Genomic DNA, 24,087 nt, shown 5'->3' with positions numbered 1-24,087 from the left:
GTGGGCTATAAATTAAATAATAAATTATACTTATTATATAATAATATTAACACTATATGAAATAATAGCAGAAGGTAGCCTCTGGGCATGTGCAAAGTTTCTCACCCCACCCTTGCCATACTCCAAGGGGGAGGGGCTGTGGCTCAGTGGTAGAACACCTGCTTGGCATACAGAAGGTCCCAGGTTCAGTCCCTGGCATTTCCAGTTGAAAGGACCAGGGAGCAGACTATGGAGTCACCCACGCCCAACCTGCACACAGCTGGGCACGTCTATGCCCCTTTAGGGTCTGGTGCCCCCAAGGAATTGGGGCAGAGGTAAGAGACCCTCCAGGAGCGGCGATGCGTGGTGTGCGCATTCCCACATTTTTCTGCCAACTGGTTTCCCCCCTTACAATTGTCCCTTTGCCTCGTTCCATCTGCAGCGGGTCCCTTTTTGCATGCAATGCTTGCATTCCTGTGCTTCTTGTGCATGGACAGAGGCACTCTCTTTATAATAGCTTCCCCAGTTCCAAGGCTGCTGCGACTGCTCAGTGCAGCCCCACTGCTGAGCTCTGCTGCTGTAACTACATGGGGGAGGGATGTTGGCAAGGCCAAGGAGGGAGCTTTCAAGCATGATGGCACCCCATGCCCCATAGCCTCTGAGGTGCCCCTATGACCAAGAGGTGCCATGCTTCCTCAGAAAAGACAGCCGTGGTCTCCCAAATTCTGAGCAGCAATTGGGGGGGGCGGTGCCTGTGCGATTATGCCACCTTCACGAGAGGCAAACTCTTCTTTACCTGCACAAAAGGGCAACCTGGAATTCTCCCATGCCTGCTAGATCAGCTGGTGGCAAAGTTAGGGGGAATTGTGCTGGCAAGAGCCCAAGATGCCAAAATGAAGGAACTCCGTCCTCCCCAAAGGTTACGAATGTCACCTAAATAAAATGCATGGTTCCTTTAAAAGAATATCTAGGGCCAAGCATTGGCATTGAAGACAGTTCAGTGACTTTGGTACAGCCATTCTCTCTTTCAGCCTAGTCTACCTCACAGGGCTGTTGTACAGGCAAAGCAGGGGAGAGAAGCACTCTTCTGAACTCCTTCAAACAAGACAGGAATGCCAGTGGCCTGCCACACCAGAGGTTTGGGTGCATGGAGAGCTTTACCCATGACACTTCTGCCTGTGCAGCTGCTGTTAAAAAGACAGGCTGGAAGAGCCGGCCACCTCCCTGGGTGCAGATAAAGGCCTTTGCCAACTTCCCCATCATCCTTGCTCTAATCACCAGCCTGAACATGAATGGAATAGATGTCGATATCCCCAAAAGTTCCAGGAAATAGGAACTTCCCCTCTGCATATGCAGGGAGAGGCGGAGGTGGGGGTGCAAGCAGGTGAGCGCCATGTGAACTTTCTACCTGCTTTGGGGGGGGTGAGCTAGTGCCAACTGCCCCACCCCCTGAAATGCACCTATAAAAAGCCGTCCACTGGCTGGCCTCTCCTTTTCTCCCTCCAGCCTTGCCCTCTTTGTGGTGGAGGTGTGACTGCGGCATCATGAATTTCGTCCCGGCACCTGGGTACATGCCAACGTACAACCCCGTAAGTATTCCTTTCTCTCCCTTGCCCCTTTTCTTACGGGGCTCATGAATTCTGTGCTGCTCATGGAGAAGGCTTTAAGTTCAGCCCTCAAGCGCCTGCTTAAGTCTTCAGTCTGTATTCCCCACCTTGGAGCCATGAAAGTTGTAGGTTGTGATAACCAATATAGCCAACGTGGTGGGAGAGAAAATTCCAGATCCATTAAAGCAGGGGTGTCTAGCTCAATTGTTAGGAGGGCCGGATATGACATAAATGCCACTTGGTCGGGCCTCGCCAGCCCAGATCGAGAGCGGGGGGTGGGGTGGCTGCCTCGCAGGCCAGATAAGATCCCTCAAGGGGCTGGATCCGGCATTCAAACAACTTGGCACTTCCCCTGACAGCTTCCCAAAACCTCTGCATCATTTGCACTAAGAAGCAGCCCTGCGCTCTCTAGCAAATAACATGTTACTTTCCCTGATCAGGAGTTCTGCATAACTCTAACGCTTGCCTTGCCTTGCACAGCTGAGAGTGTTCAATCACAATATACTCCGTTTTGAGCAGGGGAGGGGCACACTTAATTTCTAGAGTTGCAAGCTCTGGATGGAGATATTCCTTGGAGATTTGGGGGTCAGAGCCTGGGGAGGGCTGGGTTTGGGGAGGAGGGGACCTCAGCAGGGTACAGGGCTATCCAGTCCACCTTCTGAAGCAGCCATTTTCTCCAAGGGAACTTATATCTGTAGTGTGGAGATCAGTTGTAATTCCAGGAGATCACCAGGCGCCAACTGGAGGTTGGCGACCCTATTAATTTCAATGCTTCTCCCAATTCACTGGAAAACTGGGGATTCATAGGATGTCCTCCAAGAAACTTGGACCAAACCACAAGTGAAGGCTGGCAAGAGAGCCAGTGAGGTGTAGTGGTTAAGAGCAGTGGTTAGGAGTGGTGGACTCTAATCTGGAGAACAGGGTTGGTTTCCCCACTCCTACACATGAAGCCAGCTGGGTGACCTTGGGCTAGTCACAGCTCTCTCAGCTCCACCTACCTCACAGGGTGTCTGTTGTGGGGAGGGGAAGGGAAGGTGATTGTAAGCCAGTTTGATTCTCCTTTAAGTGGTAGAAAAAGTCAGCATATAAAAACCAACTTTTCTTCTTCATTTGAAAGTCAATTAACTAACCAGCCAATTCATTGGGCCATTGATTTTGATGCTCGTGGCAGCCATTCTTTGTGCCACAAATCAAATCCGAAAGATGAGAAGATGCCATGCTAATTGTCCTGCTTTTTTTCTCTTTTTCTTTCTTCTCTCATTTTGCCAAGTCACAAAAAGAACAGGGTTTGTACTAGGCATGACCCCCACCCCCCAAAAAAGACTGGACCTTAAAGGTCACACACGCAGTTTCCAGGCTGAGGGTTCTCCTCCTCACAAGTGCCAGAGACGTTTAGGTGGCCTCTGATGCCAAGGCTTGCAAGCCTCCAGAAGGTGGCTGGATAAGGTTGCCAACCTCCAGGTACTAGCTGGAGATCTCCTGCTATTACAACTCTCTAGCTGATGGAGATCAGTTCACCTGGAGAAAATGGCCTCTTTGGCAATTGAGCTCTATGGCATTGAAGCCCCTCCCCAAACCTCGCCCTCTTTGGGCTCCGCTCCAAAAACCTCCTGCCGATGGCGAAGAGGGACCTGGCAACCCTACTGTCAACCCTATGGCTGGAGAAGTCCTGCTATTGCAACTGATCTCCAGGCGACAGAGATCAGTTCATTTGGAGAAAATGGCCGCTTTATACCCTACTGACGTGCCTCCCCTCCCCAGGCTCCACCCCAAAATGTCCAAGTATTTCCCAATCCAGAGTTGGCAACCCTACTGATGCCCCCGCCAAGCCTTCCTCCAATATGTATTTGTTAGGGTGTTCCTTGGGTTGCCAACCTCCAGGTGGTGGCTGGAGATCTCCCGCTATTACACTGATCTCCAGCTGATAGAGATCAGTTCCCTTGGAGAAAATGGCTGCTTTGGCAATTGGACTCTATGGCATTGAAGTCCCTCCCCAAACCCCCCTCTCTTCAGACACCACCCCCATAATCTCCAGGTATTTCCCAAACCGGGACTGGCAACCCTAGGTGTTCTGTCTCCATGTAAATGCTCATCATCCTCTGCAGAGATCCTCTTTAGGTGCTGCCTGAGTCCAAAGGTGTTGTTATGGTTGTGAAGCCCCAGGTGGGGCCTGGAGATCTCCCACTGTTACAGCTGATCTCCAGACAACAGAGATCAGTTTTCCCGGGAGAAAACGGCTGCCTTGGAGGGTGGAGGCACTGTACCTTGCTGCGGTCCCTCCCCTCCCCAAGCCCCACCCTCTTCAGGCTCCATCCATCCCCAGGTAGAAACCCCTGGGGTTTTCCCAACCCAGAACTGGTAACTCTATGTGCACAGTTCACATTGGCACAAACTGAACAAGAAGAACAAGAAGAATTGGTTTTTATACCCCACTTTTTCTCCACTTTTAAGAAGTCTCAGAACGGCTTACAATCGCCTTCCTCTCCCCACAACAGACACCTTGTGAGGTAGGTGGGGCTGAGAGAGTTCGGAGAGAACTGTGACTGGCCCAAGGTCACCCAGCAGGGTGCATGTGGAGGAGCGGGGAATCAAACCCGGTCCTCCAGATTAGAGTCCACCAGCATGGCGTAGTGGGATAAGTGCGGCGGACTCTAATCTAGAGAACCGGGTTTGATTCCCCTCTCCTCCACACAGTGCCGGGTTTACATATAAGCTAAACAAGCTATAGCTTAGAAAATATAAAGGGGGAAAAAACTGGATGTACATTTCCAAAATATAAGATAAAAAATAATTATTTGTAGTTTGCATCATATATTTACACCTATTATTATTTCATGTTATAGCAAGTTTCTAGAGACTAGATTATGAGTCTTTGTAAATTGTGTTTCTAAAGGAACTTTTGTTTTTGCCAAATGCAAATGTGTTTGCATTATTAAGTTTGTTATGAATAAAAAATCATTTTAAGTTAGAGCTTAATAATTATTTCACTGTTAATATACTTCTTCTTAATTGTATTTCAGTTCAACAATTACTTTGATAAAATACATATTTTGTTAGGTGCAAATGGATTGAGATACCTATTAGGTCCATAAATTACCATATAGCATATATTCAACACAAAAAAACAGTGACAATTTGTTGTTGATAAAGGACAGCTGGACATATAAAGGGCCCCATTACCCTCGATAGCTTAGGGCCTCATCAAACCTAAATCCGGCCCTGCCGCCACATGAAGCCCGCCGGGTGACTTTGGGCCAGTCACAGTTCTCTCTGAACTCTCTCAGCCCCACCTGCCTCACAAGGTGTCTATTGTGGAGCGGGAAGGGAAGGTGGTTGTAAGCTGCTTTGAGAGTCCTTTAAGGTAGAGAAAAGCGGGTTATAAAAACCAACTCTTCTTCTTCATGTGCAGGAGTGGGGAATAGGGTTGCCAGCTCCGGGCTGGGAAATACCTCACGTTTTTTTGGGGGGGTGGAGCCTGAGGTTTGGAGAGGGGTGGGACTTCAATGCCATCGACTCCAATTGCCAAAGCGGCCGTTTTCTCCAGGGGAACTGTTCTCTGTGGCCTGGAGATCAGTTGTAATAGCAGGAGATCTCCAGCCACCACCTGGAGGTTGGCAACCCTAGTTGGGAATCCAGGCCAGTTCTGCAGGTTAGAGTCTGCTGCTCTGAACCACGACACCATTCTGGCTTTCATTCTGAATTGCAACAGTTTCAGTGAATGCTTGCCAAGGAATTTACCGGATCTGGATCCTGCCAGCCAGGTCCAGTAGGTGTTGGCCTGAGGTCTAATTTCCCCTTCTGCAATTTTTTTTATTCCCGTGCGTGGAAAGATCAGATAAAGACTGACCAGCCACATTGTGCTTGGCTTCATTTGATAGGGTGGGTCAAAGGAGAACTTGGAGGGATGCTGGAGGGACCCTGCCCCGCCCTGCGCTTGGTTTCTGGGCTGAATCACATCAATAATTAACCAGTGGTGATTCACATTTCACCTAGAAAGCTCAGCTAGTAACAGGAAGGTTCTTCTGGTGTGTGGGTGTGTGGATGGGTGGGAGGTGGAATTTGCCCCTAATGAGGGGTGGGAACACAGAAACGCATCACTTAAATGGTTTCCCTAGTCTCTTCCTCGGTTCTTTCTAAACTAGGAGGGCCAACACCTGGGAAATTGCTCCACCTACTGCCAGGCATGGGGGATAGAATCATAGAATCATAGAGTTGGAAGGGACCACCAGGGTCATCTAGTCCAACCCCCTGCACAATGCAGGGAATTCCAAACTACCTCCCCCCCCACATCTCCAGTGACCCCTACTCCATGCCCAGAAGATGGCCAAGATGCCCTCCCTCTCATCATCTGCCTAAGGTCATAGAATCAGCATTGCTGACAGATGGCCATCTAGCCTCTGATTAAAAACCTCCAGGGAAGGAGAGCTTACCACCTCCCGAGGAAGCCTGTTCCACTGAGGAACCGCTCTGTTACAAAATTCTTCCTAATGTCTAGACGGAAACTCTTTTGATTTAGTTTCAACCCTCTGGTTCTGGTCCGATCTTCTGGAGCAACAGAAAACAACTCAGCACCATCCTCTACATGGGATACTCTGCCCATGTTTGAGAACACTCTTTCTTCTCTGACTCCCTGGCCTGCTCATGATTTATGAGCCCCTCGCTGGGGGAGTCCCTTCTCCCGACAGCTCCTACAACCGCCTCTTTCTTATCCCTACCACTCCACCACTTCATATATCATAGTAGCTCTTTAAAACCAGAGATCTACTCGCAAACAAACCCACAAAAAAACAAATGATCCTATCACAACTTACAAGCCTGCTTTTTTCCCAGGGGGAAATTGTGTGTGTGGGTGGGTGAAAGGGCAGGGGTCTCCCAGGCCTACCCTGTCCATGGCCTGGTACTGAGCTGGGAGGGACCAATAGCCTGACTCAATCGAAGGCAGCTTTGCATGCACAGAACCAGCCCAGAAACGCCTTTGAAAACTCACATTGCAGAGACACAATGGGGGAGCTTCCCTCTTAAGATGCCTTACCTGGCTTTTGCTGTTGTAGAATTTTGTCTTTTCCCTTTCTGTTTCACGTGCCGCTGATTTGACCATCTCATTAGGTTGCTAACGCAATGCTTTCAGCTGCAGGTCCAAGAAGTTATTTCCAGCACAGAAATCTGCTGGTGTATGTATGAATGAGTGAATAAATTAACAAAGGAGTGAACAAGCAAATTAACCTTTCAATAAGCCCCCTTTCCCCCTCTTGCAGCCCCTCCCATGTAGCAAGCCTGTGCCTTATGGACTTCGTGCTGGAATGTCTGTCTACGTTCAAGGGGTGATACAACACTCTACCGACAGGTAAACCTGATTTGAGGTGCCCCAAAACACGTAGCAAACACGTTCTGTCCAAGCTGTCCTGCTCTGCAAAGCCCAAATTAGCCGCACATTATCCAAATCCTTTACAAGTATTTATTTTTCGGCAAATGCAGCCAAGATTTTTTCTTTTGTAGACCTCTGCATTTAATATCATTTGTGAAAAGGCCTTCTTAGTCATATCCTATTTCTGGGCAATTTTGTTTTTTTCAAGCAGTCACTGCCTCCATGTTTTCAGCCTTATCTCCAGAGCCAAGAGGACTAGGAACATGGAGAGGTGGCATACACATTTCCTAGTTTTTTGTAAAACCCTGAGGTTCTAAAGAGACTGGATTTGGTGCAAAGGTTATTAAATTTTAAAGGAAGAGGAGAAAATGTAATTCCTGCATTTTGGAATGAAGTGGAATGCTTCCTGTCTCCCTTTAATTTATTTTCCTATGAGGAAAGGCTTTGGGGCTTTTTTTAGTTTAGAGACAAGGTTTATAAAATTATGCATAGGGTGAAGAACTCTTCCCCACTCCTATAATACTATAATAATAATAAGTAGTAGTAGTAGTAGTAGTAGTATAGCAGTAGTATTATTGCTCAGGGACATCCAGTGAACTTAATGAGCGATAGATTCAGGATGGGCAAAAGGAAGTCCTTCTTTACTCAATGAGTGACTAACTGTAGAATTAACTGCTGCAGGATGCTGTGATGACCACTAGTAAGGTTGGTTTCAAAAGGAAAATTAATGGAGGAGGAGGAATGATCTGTTAATGGCTTTTAGCATGAGTGACTAGATAGAACCTCCATGTTCAGAGGCAGTATACCTCTGAATGCTAATGCTGGGAAATAAAAGGGGGGCTCGGTGTCCTTGCTTGTGGGTCTTTTGGGGCATTTGGGGAACCGCTGTGTACAAAGAGGACATTGGGTGTGGTTAGATCTGGCACTGCTGCTTTCACATTCTCTGATTTCTTTTTGGATTCTCTGCTTCCAGCTTCCGGGTGAACTTTGCCTGTGGGGGTGACATCGCTTTCCACTTCAATCCCCGCTTTAAAGGCCACGATAAGGTCGTCTTAAACACCTTCCAGGGAGGGAAGTGGGGGAAAGAGGAGCACAAAAAGATGCCCTTCAAACTGGGCCAGCACTTTGAGATCGTCTTCATCATCACCAGTGAACATTACCAGGTTTGTGTGGACACTCAAGTCTGCAAGGCTGGCCTCTTGCACGGGCACCTCAGACATAGTCTGTGCTTCTCCCTGAACTTGAGGAATGTTTCATGTCTCCACATAGACAGTTAAAAGCTCTCTGCAGGATCCAGGTGCGCTGTTATGGAATTATCTCAAATATTTTCTGTGCTGATAGGTGGGAACTTGGGTCAGGCAAGGGATGCTGTAGATTGGCGCAGTTGAGTTTGGCTGGGGAAGGGGCCTGGCGCACGGTCTAGGGACTTGAGATGGCTGTAGCCCAGCTGGAAAGTCGGGGTGCTTGGAATGCAGAGGGGTCCCACAGGAAACACGTTGGAACGTTAGAACAATTTTGTATGGGGGCAGGATAGGGTTGCCAGCCCCCAGGTGGAACCTGAAGATCTCCTGGAGTTACAACTGGTCTCCAGACCACAGAGATCAGTTCTGGATAAAATAGCTGGTTTGGAGGATGAACTGTATAGCATCATACCCCTCTGAGGTCCCTCCCCTCCTCAAACTCTACTCTCTCCAGGCTCCACCCCTAAATTTCCAGGAATTTCCCAACCTGGAGTTGGCAACCTTAAGGCAGGAGGTGTTGCTATGCGCTTCTGGTTCAGAAGGCTATGGGGTGGTGAGGGAGATTGAAATGCACCCTTTGGGAGCCAGAATGCCTGTCTCAAAACAACACTGTCATTAACACAACCTGATCAAAATCCAAATAACCCATATTAGTCATTTAATTCAATACAAATCCAAGGGAGGAAAGAGAATCAGGCAAAACCACTTACTGTTTATTAGTATCAGTGTTACTGTGCTTAGCAAGGGATAAGAAGTATTGATACATTCAAAATAATACATCATTAATAATAAGATCGTTGGATGGCGTGTCTGATTTGAGTCCAGGTTATCATTCGGTTTCTGGCTGTAGTGGTTAGAGACTCTCAAGATTAGGATTTCAGGAAACAGTTCAAATCCTCACTCTGTTGGCAATCTCACTGGGCAGTAGGGTTGCCAACTCTGATTTGGGAAATTCCTGGAGATTTAGGGGGTAGAGACTAGAGAGGGTGGGGTTTGAGGAGGGGAGAGACCTCAGTGGGGTATAACGACACGGAGTCCATTTTCTCCAGGGGAACTGATCCCTGATGTTTGGAGACAACTGTAATTGCCGGAGACCTCCAGGCTCCACCTGGAGGTTGGCAACCCTACTGGGCAACCTCGGGCTAGTTAACAGACTCTCAGACAGAGTTGTGTTGAAGATAAACTGGGGAAGGGAGCATTGGATATGCGGCCCTGAGTCCCTTAAGAGGAAAAGGGGAATCATATGTACTAAACAGATAAGGAGTGGAGAAGAGTCCTCAGTTTCCCTGATCCGTAAAATGGGAAGAGGAAGGACTCGGCTTTCTTTGGGGTGGTTGGGCTGCAAGTGAGGTTGCCGTTGCTCATCCTGAGCCTCGTGGATAACGGGGGCCCTTTGGCTTACCTCTCCTTGTTTTGCCTCCTGCCAGATCATGGTGAACAAGAACCCCTTCTGTGAGTACAGCCACCGGATCCCCGTGGAACGGGTGCAGGAGGTGAACGTCGATGGAGACATGGAGTTGCAATCTCTGACCGTCCTCGGAGGGGGCATGATGGGAGGTGGGGTGAGTAATCCCTCCTGGGGAATCAGGTATCCCACTCCTGTTGCCAGAGGGAGCCCCCCCTCCGTCCCCCATGTGTGCCGCAGATGCGGGCTGCCAGCTCACCCCACCCCCAGCTGTTGGGTTAGCTCACAATCCTGCACTCTGAAGGAAGATGGCAGGCGGAACCGGGGCACCGGCAGTTTTGCTGATGGCCCCTGAGGTCAGGAAGGAGGCTGAACCTCAATACCCACCCTCAGTTTGTGTTTCCTGATGAAATGAGTGCCTTCCCATGGGAATGTGTAGGGACTGGCTTCCTTGCATTTTGGTTCTGGGTGGTCTACACCCACTGGGTTCAAACCAGACCGGGCCCTCCGAGTGGGGTTTAACTCTCTGTTTATCCTTGTGTAGGGAATGCCAGCACAGCCTCACCCTCCGATGGGAATGCCGGTGAGTGCCACAACTGAGGGGGTGCTTATGGGGGGGATTTAATACAAGGACTTTTATTCCCATGGCTCATCTGGAGACGCCAGGAACTGAACCTGAGACCTTCTGGTTACAAAGCCAGAGCTCTGTCTGTGAGCCATGGGGCCGGAGCATTGTTTCAATTCTTCTATATGCGCTAAACACAATGCAAGATCCCCTTCTCTAAGCAAGGGCCATGTATGCCCTACAATCATCAAATGTCCCCCATTTATTTTGTGGTGGTGGCCGGTGCCATCAAGTCGCAGCCAACATAAAAAAACTCCGTAGGGTTTCCAAGGCAAGAGACTTACAGAGGTGGTTTGCCATTGCCTGCCTCTGCATAGCAACCCCGGGCTTCCTAGGTGGTCTCCCATCCAAGTACTAACCTTGCTTAGCTTCCCAGATCTGATGAGGCTGGGCTAGCCTGGGCCATCCAGGTCAGGGCCCCATTTATTTATTTTAAAAAATTAAATGCTGCTTTCCCCATTGAACACAGTGGCTTGCAAAAATATTGACCTGCAGATAACTGATAATTAAAACAAAAAGACAAGGAATGCACACTACCAAAGTCATTTGACTTTCTCGTGAAATAATAGCTTCCTTGGGATATGAATTGCAAAATGCCACCTAAAAAGACTGCCCCTGCCATTTCTTGCAGAAGGTGGGCAGCATAAGGGCCCCCAGCTCTGTCTTGGAGTGAGTTTCGTTACTAGGATTGCCAGGTCCCTCTTCACCACCATTGGGAGGTTTTTGGGGTGGAGCCTGAGGAGGGCAGGGTTTGGGGAGGGGAGGGACTTCAGTGCCACAGAGTCCAATGGCCAAAGCAGCCATTTTCTCCAGGGGAACTGATCTCTATCGGCTGGAGATCAGTTGTGATAGCAGGAGATCTCCAGCTAATACCTGGAGGTTGGCAACCCTATTCATTACTCTGGAGCCACCACTGAAAGAGTGGGCCCGTGCTGCGGCCCCAAAGGACAGCTAAAAGGTGGGGGGGGGGTTCAACCAGGAGGTGGCCCTGGGACGATCCAAGGTGGCAAATGGGCACACGAGCCAGTAAAAACTCAGAACACAAAGGCAGCACTGCAGACAAGGTCTTTGTGTTTATACATGGGTGGCCCAGGCTAGCCTGACCTCTTCGGATTTTGGAATCTAAGTAGGGTCAGCCCTGGTTAAGACTTGGATGGGAGACCACCAAGGATGATTCTGAAGAGGCAGGTAATGGCAAACCTTCTCTGAACATCTCTTGCCCTGACTTAGATGGCCCAGGCTAGCCTTAGATGATCTTGGAAGCTAAACAGGGTCAGCCCTGGTTAGGACATGGATGGGAGACCACCAAGGAAGTCCAGGGGGTTGCTTCTTAGAGGCAGGCAATGGCAAACCACCTCTGTTCGTCTCTTGCCTTGAAAACCCTAATGGGTCGCCATAGATTGGCTGGCACTTGAGGGCTGCAAAGAGAGCAACCTTATTCAAGCCTCTGCTCTCACTCTTTGTTCTAGGGCATGATGCCAAATCCTGGATTCCCACCTGGAAACTACCCTGTAAGTACTCAGAATAAGGGGCAGGGGGATGAGAAGTGTGTAAATTTTGCAGTGGCTGAATTGCTCGGCCTTCATTCGATGGGGTTGAAGTCTGTCCTGCGAAAGAGACCCTGGTGGGCTCCCGATTCATGAGAACTGCTCTTCTTTTTTAGGGCATGATGCAGAATCCTGCCTACCCAAACCTTCCTGTAAGTACTCTGAGTAAAGATGGATCAGGAGGTGGTGGTGAGTTTGCTAGAGCCTCTTTATCAAGGGATATGCTTCATCCAGCAGTGAAGCGCAGCCCTTTCTGGGAGGGGCAGTTTTACACAGGAGATCTCTTCCCTGCCCCCCGCCCCCAACTCCAATGAGATGCAGCTGCTACCTCTGGGATGTCTTTTACAAGGTGGATTAATCAGATGCTTCTGTCCAAACCCTGAGGGGCACAGTGTGTGGTGTGTGTTTTAATAGAAGTCCTGCATGCATCATAAAGGTAAAAGTCCCCTGTGCAAGCACGGAGTCATTCTTGACCCATGGGGTGATGTCACAACCCGACATTTACTAGGCAGACTTTGTTTGCGGGGTGGTTTGCCAGTGCCTTCCCCAGTCATCTTCCCTTTACCCCCAGCATGCTGGGTACTCCTTTGACCGACCTCGGAAGGATGGAAGGCTGAGTCAACCTCGAGCCGGCTACCTGAACCCGACTTCCATTGGGATCGAACTCAGGTCGTGAGCAGAGCTTTGGACTGCAGTACTGCAGCTTTACCACTCTGCACCACGGGGCTCCTGCATGCATCACAGCTGGTGTTTATTTTTTCTCTCGCTTCTTATGGGAGAAAGTCATTCACCGCCACAAAGGTCGTTGGCTTAGGAGGGCCTTTAGTAATGACTCGATTAAGTCAGAAGATGGTTCAAGTTAATTCACTCAGTCATGGAGATCAATTTATAAAAATTCCCACCCAATGTTTTCCTAGCTTGGCTGGGTGTGGCACCGTGGCCAATGTGTTCGGTGCTGAGTTCAAGTCCCTCCTTGGTCACATCTCCTCCAAAGAACCCAACTGCTCTGCATGTGGGTCTCAGGTGGTCACCCCACACCCAGGCTGCTGGGGTCAAGGCTGTTGGCATAAGGTATTTTGCTTCCTGCTTCATCGCCAGTCAGATCCTGCAAGGGGCACCCTTAGATTCTCCAAAGCCCAGCAGGCATTTCAGACGTGGCCAGATTAGCTCTTTCTCCCCTGAATCAACGGTGTGGGTGTGTGGGTGTGTCAGGATTCCAGAGAGAGTTCAAGAGTTTGCTGTGCTGACCATGGTTTTGGTTTTTCGTCCCTTTCCTTACAGATGATGATGGCTCCAGCTGCCTACAATCCGGTAAGTAAAGATGATAAAGATCACCTGGCTATTACCTCCATGACCATCCCTTAAAACTCCCCAGCTTTCCTCCAGGAGGACTCAGCCATACAGTGGTGCAGAGAGACTCGGAGCACGCCTGGAAAGATGTGAAAACAGCTCCGTGCAAAGAGCTGGCCTGGTATCATTTTGCTTGCGAAGGAGAGAAGGGTTGGAGCTTCAATATCTCTACGAAAGTTGTGGTTTCTCAAAAATATATCTTTTTTTGATGGACTGCTGAGGTACTTAGAGAGTAGCCCCTCTTCACACACACACACACGATGCCCAGTATGTACCCTAACATTGTATCATCCCCGTTCAGGATTAGGGTCATAGGGAATAATCGTAGAAAAGAGCAAGAGTCAAGTAGCACCTTGAAGACTAACAAAATTTCTGGCAGGGTATGAGATTTTGTGAGCCACAGAGTATCTGAAGAAGTGAGAAGTTACCACTGGTTGTGAACAAGGTAGAGAATAGAAGTGCACAAACAGCAGCAGGAAATTGTAGGCAGCTGGGATTGTGTGCCTCTTGCTGAAACTACCTGCCACCGTCTGTGCCAAGCAGTTCTGCATGCAACTTAGCTGGCTTGTACGGGTAGCCACCCAATTTAAAGGCAATGCCAAGCAAGTGCCAAGTCCCACTGGTAGGTTGTTTGGCCTCACCCATCACCAAGTTGAAATCAGGCCTTCAATTTGAGGGTATGGGGGGTGTTGGAAGTCTTTTTCCTCCCGTGCTCTCTAAGCATACTTTTTGTAAAATATTTTTTTGTTTCAGCAAGTGCCCTATAGAGGTAACTTCCCTGGAGGACTGGGCTCAAAAAGGACCGTGGTGATAAGAGGATTTATCCCGCAAGATGCCAAAGGGTATGCACCACAGTTGTGTCTAAATGTCATTTGCAATTTTTTTAAATGTAGAAAAAGAGCATTTAAAAATTCCAAAAGGAACAGTAGCAATTTTATACCCTCTCGGCCAATGAAATCTGCAACATACCCTGAAGTCCATTCTATGACTCTGCAAACTGCAGGCTCATCATGTCCTGAAATATCATTTTCTCTCTTTTCCTCTCCCCTCTCTGACACCTTTTTAATACCAGACACTTTTTACATGACACATGAAACTGCCTTATACTGAATCAGACCCTTGGTCCATCAAAGTCAGTATTGTCTACTCCGACCGGCAGCGGCTCTCCAGGGTCTCAGGCAGAGGTCTTTCACATCTCCTACTTGCCTAGTCCCTTTATTTAACTGGAGATGCCGGGGACTGAACCTGGGACCTTCTGCATGCCAAGCAGGTGCTCTACCACTGAGCCACGGCCCCTCCCCAGATACTGAACCTGATGAAGACATCTTTCGAACTCAAAAGCTTGCTTGGTGTTTTGGCTGGTCCTATTAAAAAGGGGTGACCTTGGGCCAGTCACAGTTCTCTCCAAACTCTCAGCCCATGTGGAGGTAGGCAGTGGCAAACTACCTCTAAACGTCTCTTGCCTTGAAAACCCTATGGGGCTGCCTGTGACTTGATCGCACACATATTTGTGCTGAGAATTTTGCAAATATATCTGATCTTTGCATCTGCCAAGCAGAGAATGACTTTTGAATTAAATATTAGCTGCCACTCTCTCCTTTCACAATTGGGAAATTCACCTTCTATCCTTCTACTGCCTGCAGACAAATAATCAGTATTTATCAGATTAGATACAGCTTTCCTTTCAGAACAGAAACAAAAAAGGCCAAGAGGTTCAAGTCACAGACAGTTCTATAAGCAACCATTAGTCAGCGTTTGAGAGCAACAGTCTCCTGCCACCCATAGGCCATGTTAGCTAAATGAAACCTCCATGATCAGATGCAGACTACCTCTGGAAAACTAAATCTGAGAATGAACTAAAAGGCCTTGATGCTGGAGAGCTATCATCTGTTAAAAAGATAAAGGTAGTCCCCTGTGCAAACACCGGGTCATTCCTGACCCATAGGGTGACGTCACATTCCGATATTTACTAGGCAGACTATGGTTATGGGGTGGTTTGCCATTGCCTTCCCCAGCCATCTACCCTTTACCCCCATCAAGCTGGGTACTCATTTTACTGACCTCAGAAGGACTGAAGGCTGAGTCAGCCTTGAGCCGGCTACCTGGAACCGACTTCCGTCAGGATTGAACTCAGGTCATGAGCAGAGCTTGGATTGCAGTACTGCAGTTTACCCCTGCGCCACGGGGCTCTGTTAGGAGGATGCTTTGGGTCAGATCCAGCAGAGATCTTCAAGTTCTGATGCCTTTTTATGTTCTTCCTCACCCAGCTTCCGGATCAATTTTAAAGCCGGCAACAATGATATACCCCTGCACGTTAACCCCCGCTTGAATGAGCGGACGGTTGTGCGGAACAGCTTCCTGAATGGTGCCTGGGGCCGTGAAGAGCGAGAGCTGCCTGTCAACCCCTTTCAGGCTGGACAGTACTTTGATGTAAGTTTTATCCCAGGAGATGGGTTCTAATCTACAAAGTCAGTGTGTGTGTGTGTTAGGGCTGCTGCCCTAATCTGGAAAATATCAGAATTGCCCCTCTGGACTCCTTTTTTTTAACAAAGAGGATTAGAGCTACCTGCCACAAAAATTCCTAATTCTGACACGACAGAAATTAATCTCTGGAATACTGTGCATTGTTTACACAACAATTTTGGGTACAGATCCTGTTTATGGATATGTGTGTTTCATAACTGCATTGAGTGATTGTGGAGGTTTCAAATTCTGGGAACACAATTCAGCATCCTGCTCATCTCAAAGTTCATTATTAAATGGGGTCAAGTTTCTAAGCCTCATGGCTGCAGGTACAGGCTTGAAAGGGCGTAGGCCACTTCAAAGGAGAATTGGGCTGAATGGGAATTCAGGGGTGGGGGCATGGCTTCATTAACACCTTGCCCTCCTCAAGGGCTAGCAGACTTAAGCTCAATCTAGAAATACAGAGTTGTTTTTCCTGACCCAAAGTTTTTATGCTGTGTGAGTATATGCAGGCCTGGGTATACTTTTTCCTAAGGGGCCACCCTGCTCACTCACTTAGGCAGCAGAAATGTTGCATTGTATGGACTTTGGTTGTGGGAGGCTCCATTTCCTTGCTCCATGTGGGTAGTCTTGGGAGAGCCCCTAGTCCTCGGTCTCTGTGGCAAAGAAAAGAGAATGGGATTGTAAATTGTCAGACAGCAACAATTTCCGTTTTTTATGGTTAATCCACAATCCCTGTCTCTTTCAGTCCTGTCCCCCCCCCCTCAAATTCCTGCCCTAAAACAGCCCATCCAGGATTCTCTGGGGCCTGAGATGCCCATTCTCCTCTTCCCCTTGGTCTTCTTACCACATCTGAATTGATGCTCCAATGTAGTCATACCTTTCTGCATGGCTGGGGAGTCGTCGTCCCCGCCCCCCGGTCCTTATCTGTGGGTGTCCCCGTTTCACTGCCCTACAGCTAGCAGACTTGATGCTCCCCTGCCCGAGAGGAGAGATGCTAAAACTAATCCAAGTTTTGTGTGCCAATTTCCTTCTTCTAATTTTCTTCCTCCCCTGGTCCTCTCTTGTCCGGAACAGCTCTCCATCCGCTGCGGGAACGAGCGCTTCAAGATCTTTGCCAATGGCCAGCCCCTCTTCAACTATTCGCACCGTTTCCGCAACTTCCCCCAAATCGACACCCTGGAAATTGATGGGGACGTGATCCTCTCTTATGTCCAGTACTGAGCTGAGAAGGGAGGGGGGAGGCAGAGACCTCAGCCCCTGATGAGAGGAGGATACCGTACATGGCAGTGTCAGTAAAGCATTTTATTTTGAAGAATGCATCCATTGTGTTTCTGTATTCAAATGTGAACTGTCTTCAGCCTTTGCAGGGTTTTTTGTTAGATTCTGTAACTCAATTAATCTGCTACCATTCAGATTGATGGATCTTGGTTTTTGGCTTATTGAAAATAAAGGTTAGTCACACACAAAAACACCACAGAGTCGTTTTCTTAATCAAATCAATTCTTTACTAACTAATCTCAAGGGTAAGGTACATGGGTTAAACAATAAACTTCCTACATAACTAAGTTCCCTAGGCTTGCTAGACTCCTCTAGCAGTTATTATGCTTACTCACGAGTAGCCATTCTCACAGGGAGAATGTGCTCTTCCATCCTTTCGGGTTGGTAACTTACAAGTAACTAGTCAGCGGTTTCTCTTTCAAACAAAAGATATACCAAGGCAGTAAAATGTAGATTACTTTGCCTACGTGACCATATTACATGAATGCAATGGCGATCTGCTCTTCCTGACCATTTGGCTAATTAACCCTTGACTGTCTGACATGTAACGAATCTCGCTATCTAAGACCCAACAGTTTTACTTTAGAAAAAAGTGTGGGGTTGCATGGCTGAGTGTCAGCAGGGCTCTGTTTCCTGCAGAATTCCTACCCTCTTCTTTCACACCCTACTTGTCACACCAAAAATTACTGCCCTGGTCCCCACACAGTGTTTTTTTTTCCAAAAGGGTGTTCATTCTTCTGTGTGTGTGTGTGTCGGCTTTAAAGGTCAACACCAGCACCTTGAACCTGATCCTATATTCCAGCTGGAGCCAGTGCAGTTGTCGGAGCCCTGGCTGAATATGTGGCTCTCAGCGGAGTCCTGGCAAGAACCCTCACTGCTGCGTTCTGAACCAGCTGGAGCCTTCGGATCAGTCTCGAGGGCAGCCCTATGTAGAGCGAGTTACAGTAATCTAGCCTGGTGGTGACCGTCGCGTGGATCACTGTGGCTAGGTCAGGGCATGAGAGGTATGGCACCAGCTGCCTAACCTGGCGGAGATGGTAAAAGGCCGACCAGGCTGCGGCTGTGACCTGTGCCTCCACAGACAAGGAGGCATCCAGGATCACACCTAGACTCTTGACAGCGTTAATTGCATGCCATCAAGAGCCAGGAGATGGTGCATCATCTCTGAGTCACCCCAACCCAGCCACAGAACCTCCATCTTTGGTGGATTTAGCTTCAGCCGGCTGTGTTTCAACCATCCCACCATGGCCTCCAAGCTCCTGGCCAGTGTGTCCGGGGTGGCAGTCGGCCAGCCGTTCATCAATAGGTAAAGCTGGGTGCCATCAGCGCACTGATGACAACCCAGCCCAAAACTCCAGACTAGCTGGGCAAGGGGGCGCATATAGATGTTAAATAAGATTGGGGAGAACATTCACCCTGTGGGACCCCACACGCCAAAGGGTGCCATGATACCTCTCCCATTGAAGGACTGTGCCCCAAATCCCCACATCTGCAAGGCAGTTGTCCAAAAGATCTTAGTTGACCATGTCAAAGGCTGCAAAAAGATGTAATAAGATCAGCAGCCCTGACCCACCTTGATCCAGATGTTGACAAAGATCATCTGTGAGGGCGGCCAGAACGGTCTTCGTCCTGACCAGAGCGGAAGCCGGACTGGAATGGATTCAGGGCCAATGTGTCCTCCAGGAATGCCTGGAGCTGTTCAGCTGCTGCTCTCTCAGCTACCTTACTCAGGAAAGATAGATTAGACACTGGGCGGTAGTGGCCAGATCACTAGGATCGAAAGATTTTTTTTTTTTAAGAGCAGATGCACAGCTATCTCTGTCAAACCCCCTGGGAAGACACCTGTATCAAAGGACAGGTTTATGATGATGAAGAAGAAGAGTTGGTTTTTATATGTCGACTATGTCTACAGCTTAAGGGAGAATCAAACCGGCTTACAATCACCTTCCCCTCTCCAAAACAGACACCCTGTGAGGTAGGAGAGCTGTGACTAGCCCAAGGTCACCCAGCTGGCTTCATGTGGAGGAGTGGGGATACCAGCCTGGTTCACCAGATTAGCATCTGTTGCTCATGTGGAGGAGTGGGAAATCAAACCCTCTTCTCCAGATTAAAGTCCACTGCTCCAAACCACCACTCTTAACCACTATACCACTCTGGCTCTCCTTTAGTGAGCCTCACACCACATCCCCACTGGCCTTAACCAGCCAGGACGGGTACAGATCCAAGAGACAGTTGGTAGGCCTCACTGCCCTCAGGATCCTGTCAGCATTGGCCTGGGAGAGTCGACTGAAGTGGTAAAATATTGGACCTGAAGATGGGCAAGGGGCTTCCAGTTCATCAATGTATCAACGTTGGCAAGGAGGTAATGGCAGAGCAACAAGACTATCTGAAAAATAGCTCGCAAAAGCCTAATAGTTAATAGCCAAATTAGAATTTGGTTGTCCCTCTAATAGGGACGTTAAAGACCTAATTGTCCTGAACAATTGTGCTGGGCGAGAGCTAGCAGATGCAATAGAGACCAAATAGTAATTTATCTTTTCGGCCTTTATTGCCATTTAATAGGTTTTCATAGGTGCTCTTGTAGCTTTGTCATGAGCTCAACACAAAACTCGCGCTAGCAGTCTAAGCTCCTGCTTCCTAGCCTGAAGCGCTGCGGTGTACCATGGAGCTTGGTTGAGACTGGGGTGAAGAGGGCATCGGGGTGCGATTCCGTCGGTTTCGGAGAGATGGCCATGCCGGTCTTCCACCAGCTCATCTAAGGAACTGCCAGGGGGAATCAGAGTCTCCGTGGGCGAGCAAAAATCTGCTTGCCGCCCAAACGGAGGAGGCGGGATATCAAACTTGGCCTTCAGGGCAAAGTGATCTGACTATGCCGCTAGTACATTAGTAGATCCACATCTACCCCCAACCCAACTATCAGATCCAGCATGTGTATAGGGCCTGCTACAAACTGGGAGAACCCCAGTGCCGCTATGGAAGACACCAGGTCTGAAGCCTGTGGAGACGAAGCGGCTTTGGCATAGACGTTGAAGTCCCCGCAAGACTATCAGTCTGGGAGACTCCAAGGCCCAGACTGCTGCCATCTCTAACAGGATCGGCAGGGTATTTGCTGGTGTGTTAGGCGGCCGGTACACCAGCCAGTCAAGTTCTTCTTGGTGCCCCACACTAGGCCAACACATTCAACGCTGTGGATCTCTGGGGGAGGTAGGGCCCTGTAGGAGAAAGTCTCCCGGATGAGGGTCGCTACCCCCCTCCCCCAACACATTGTCCAAGACTGATGAAAGACTGAAAAACCTGGGGGTGGGGGTGTCAGTTCTTTCAGAGTGACTGTTTCACCCTCCCTCACCCAGGCCTCAGTCACACAAGCCAGGTCAACTCCCTGTACTACAAAGTGATCCTGCAGGGTCTTATTGGCGAGGGATCTGGCATTGCACAGCATCAGTGTCGGAGATGGGTTTTGCCTCATCCCTCTACCGCTGTACCTCGGGATGGGTCGCAGGTCAGAAAGAGTCTGAGCATGTCCATATTTCCAGCTCTTTCCCTTATAAAACCTGCTCCCACCGCCACACCTCCCACGCCCTCTGATCACTGGAATCCCAGGTCTCTTGCTGGCCTCCCATAATCAATCATCTCCTGACTGCATTAGAAAAACACACCCGTCATCAGCCACAGCAGCCCATAGCCAGGAATAGGTCATAGTCACATCCCATGTAACAATGGTTGCTTGGCTACTATGAAGGCTGAAGCCACCCAGTAGGGATGCTCACTGCAGCGCCTTCATTTGCATGCTGCTCTCTATAAGTTTCCGTTTCAGTCACCTTTAATGACATGATAATAAAATAGTAGCTGCTCTCTATAAATGACCGTTCCCAGCAAGAGTCCATGACATTGAAGGGCCTTGGAGAGAAGAGGTCAACATGGCTGCCAGGTACCAAGGCAATAGGAAAACCGGGAGGGTGGAGAAGAAGAAGCCTCAACAGGACAGGAAAAAAACAGAAGAGGCTCCAGCCTCAGAAGCACCAGGCCGCAAAGGGACGGTGCTGAGCACTTCTTCCCCATGGATTTCTGCCGCCAAGATCCTTCAGCCCATGGAAACCAAGACCAGCGGGACGAAGACGTTGCTGATGGATGTGTTGAAGAAGGGGGAGAGCCTGAGCCAAAATAACCAGTTGCCCACTATCGACCCCACTGACGTGTAAGCAGTCTTGAAGGAGGATCTATAGCCAAGGAGTTGGCCAAGCACTTGGACGAGCCCACGAGCAGTGAGACAGCTACTGTGTATAGGAACGTCGTCCCCCCTTCCCCAAGAAGGGAGAGAACCCGAGAAAGATCTATTTAGAATAGTCTTAGTCTATACTGGAGATATGGAGATGCATACTGGATGGGGGATACACTTCTGGGCAGTAATGTGTGTGAACAAGATCTTGGGTACGAGTGGACCATAAGTTAAATAAGAGCAGCCAGTGTGATGCAGCGACAAAAAAAGCTAATGTGATCTTGGGGTGCATCGACAGAGGCATAACATTTAAATCATAAGATGTCATAGTTCTGCTGCACACTGCATTGGTCAGGCCGCACCTGGACTACTGTGTGCAGTTCTGGAGGCCTCACTTCAAAAAGGATGTGGACAGAATGGAGCGGGTGCAGAGAGAGTGACGAGGATGGTCAGGGGCCTGGACACCAAGCCCCATGAGGAAAGGCTGAGGGAGCTGGGAATGTTCAGTCTGGAGAAGAAGAGGTGGGGGGACACAGGTCAAGACTGGCCGCTCTCACCTCAGCTCCAGCCTCACTGTAACGTAACCGAGTCAGGCCAATTAATTTAAACCACCTTTTAAAATGAAAAGTTTATTAAGGAATAAAAGTTCAAATTGATTAAAACACAAGCTACAGGATTCTTAAGGCACACTGGCAAGAAAATAAGAAAAGGTCTTTCTAAATATACTTACTACACTCACCCTCAGCTTACGCCCCAAACTGCCAAGTTCTGCGCCGTTGCTATTAAATTATGAAGAACTTTATTAGAAAATGATTGTTAGAATACTTTACAATTTTATCAATTTTAAGATAATTTGAACCAGGGTTGCTTTTATTGATCTGTGGTGAAAACCTATTGTCTGGAAATTTTGATGTATTGGCACATTGATTGGTCAGTGGACCGTATTAATAAATTTGATTTGATACTTACGACACTAATACATAGCAGATGTTGTTGCTATCAAGCTAAACTGGTTCATGTCTTTGCTGCTTGCATTGAGGCATTGTGATGGTTCTTGTAGCTAAGCAGAGTAACGTGCAAAAGCAGTATAGGAAAGAAGGAAGATATCTCACTATGAGCATGGCTGAACTTATGGCAAAGTGAACCTAAGTCAGATGACCCATGACTTCCAAACAGCATTGTTACTAAGGAGAAGTCTCTAGATGATTCAAACTGGTTTAGGCCAGAATTAGATTTTCAGGAGTAAGGAGTGAAATCATTCCCCCCCTCCCAGCTTCCCATAGATGAGCTGAGTTGTCCAATTAGGCTAGTACAGTGGTCGGCAAACTCATTAGTCAAGAGAGCCAAATATCAACAGTACAACCATTGAGATTTCTTTTGAGAGCCAAATTTCTTAAACTTAAACTATATAGGTAGGTACACTGTTTATTAACTTAATAAACTTTAATTAAAGTTGTAAGTCTTAATTAAACTATAGGTACACTGAATAAAACTTGATATCATACTTAATAATGATCTTATTTATTGATAAAAATTAAATTGTAAGTAAGGTATCCATAAAATTAAATCGTGACAATGACTGACAAACACTTAATGTGAACAATGGCCTTGCATCTCCTTGGAAAGTTTGGGTAAATCAGGTTTGTATGTTGCTATTTTTAATTTTAGGCATGATTCCAGGTTCTCATTAATAAGACGACTTCTCAATTTACTCTTGATAAGGTTCATGCTTGAAAAAGATTGTTTGCATGAATATGTAGAACCGAAAAGGGAAAGAACAGCAAACGCTAGCAGAGGAAGGGAGGGGGGAGGAATGGAGAAAGGAAGGAAGGAACTGGGAAAGAAGGAAGAAAGAAAGGGGGAGGGATGGAGAAAGAGGAAGGAAGGAAGGAACTGGGAAAGGAAAGAGAAGGAAGGAACTGGGGAAGAAAGGATGAAAGGGAGGAAGGATGGAAGGAAGGAAGGAAGAGTGGGGGGAGGGACAGAGAGAAAGAAAGGAAGGAAGGGGGAAAGGAAAAAGGAAGGAACTGGGGAAGAAAGGCAGCCTGGAGCTGGACTTTTGGGAGCCGCCTGAGGGGGATGAGGAGGAGGAAGGCAGCGAGGAGGAGAGTTTACCCCTTCCAAGTGGGCCGGTGATTAAGGCGCGAAATCCGCCCCCTGCCCTGGAAGTTCCTCCGCAAGATCCCGGCCGGGCAAGAGGCGGCCTGCGCGGGGGCGGGAAGGCGATGCGCCGGACCGGCTCCAAACTCTCAGTCTGAGGGGCGGGGAGGGCGAAGCGAGCTCGGTCCTGGCCCAGGAAGCATCGTCGCCTTCCCCACCTGGGGCCAGGCGGAGCCAACAGGAGGAGGAGGAGGTGGGGGGGTGAGAGGTCGCCCAGCTCCGGTCGCCCATAGAGACAGAGGAGGGAAGGCGGCGGCGGCCGAAACGAGGACCGGACAGCCACGCCTCACTCCTCACGGTGGAGAGAAGGAAGGGAGGAGGGAGGGAGGAGCCCCCTCTCTGCCAAACCAAGGCACGCAGCCGGGCGGCAAGAAAAGACGGGGGGGTGGCAGCTGAGGGACTCTTGTCGTTCTCCTGCCGCCGCTGCAATGGTGGGAGGCGGGGATGGCGCTGGGGCGAGAAGGAGGAAGGGCCACTCCTTCCTCTCTCGGAGACCCTCCCGCTGCTTCGGTCGGCTTAGGGCGCTGCTTCCGCACTGTGAGGGTTCGCTCTGCTCGGTGTCTGGACTGTCCGTACAAGCGACAGGCCAGGTCTCTGTCAGTAGAAGGGTTCAGGCTTTTGCTGAACCGCTTCCCAGCTAGCCCCCGCTGGAATGCCCCGCTCGCCTTCCTTTCCTTCCCTCCTCCTCCCCCCGACCTTGGCTTTCGCAGGCTTGGGTTAACGAGCTCCTCTGTTGTCTTTGAAGTGTTCAGTAGCTTAGCTCTGTGCTGTTATCTTCTGGTTCCCAAAACATGTAACCGCCGCCTGCATTTTAGAACTGTTTATATTCTTGCCCTTTTGACTGTATG

The 24,087-nt window shown here is 48.9% G+C and overlaps 1 protein-coding gene across 1 annotated transcript; it reads left to right on the top strand.

Moving 5' to 3' along the window:
- Positions 1-1,490: 1,490 nt before the first annotated feature.
- Positions 1,491-16,806, top strand: LGALS4 (galectin 4). The gene is made up of 11 exons (XM_056847592.1): positions 1,491-1,568; positions 6,842-6,930; positions 7,925-8,114; positions 9,620-9,754; positions 10,142-10,180; positions 11,692-11,733; positions 11,886-11,921; positions 13,051-13,080; positions 13,873-13,961; positions 15,387-15,549; positions 16,660-16,806. The coding sequence occupies exons 1-11, from the start codon at positions 1,524-1,526 to the stop codon at positions 16,804-16,806; spliced, it is 1,005 nt and encodes a 334-aa protein (XP_056703570.1). The 5' UTR covers positions 1,491-1,523.
- Positions 16,807-24,087: the final 7,281 nt, after the last annotated feature.

The sequence above is a fragment of the Euleptes europaea genome, chromosome 3 (assembly GCF_029931775.1).
Source record: "Euleptes europaea isolate rEulEur1 chromosome 3, rEulEur1.hap1, whole genome shotgun sequence".
In the NCBI taxonomy this organism is placed as follows: domain Eukaryota; kingdom Metazoa; phylum Chordata; class Lepidosauria; order Squamata; family Sphaerodactylidae; genus Euleptes; species Euleptes europaea.
The sequence above is the reverse complement of the archived record's forward strand: the minus strand, read 5'-3'. Positions and strand labels throughout refer to the sequence as shown.

Excerpts from the sequence above, each read along its gene's own strand:
- LGALS4 (XM_056847592.1), top strand. The coding sequence starts at position 1,524 with ATGAATTTCGTCCCGGCACCTGGGTACATGCCAACGTACAACCCC. Across the intron at positions 9,755-10,141 it reads GGGGCATGATGGGAGGTGGG|GGAATGCCAGCACAGCCTCA; the intron begins GTGAGTAATCCC and ends ATCCTTGTGTAG. Across the intron at positions 11,734-11,885 it reads TCCCACCTGGAAACTACCCT|GGCATGATGCAGAATCCTGC; the intron begins GTAAGTACTCAG and ends CTTCTTTTTTAG.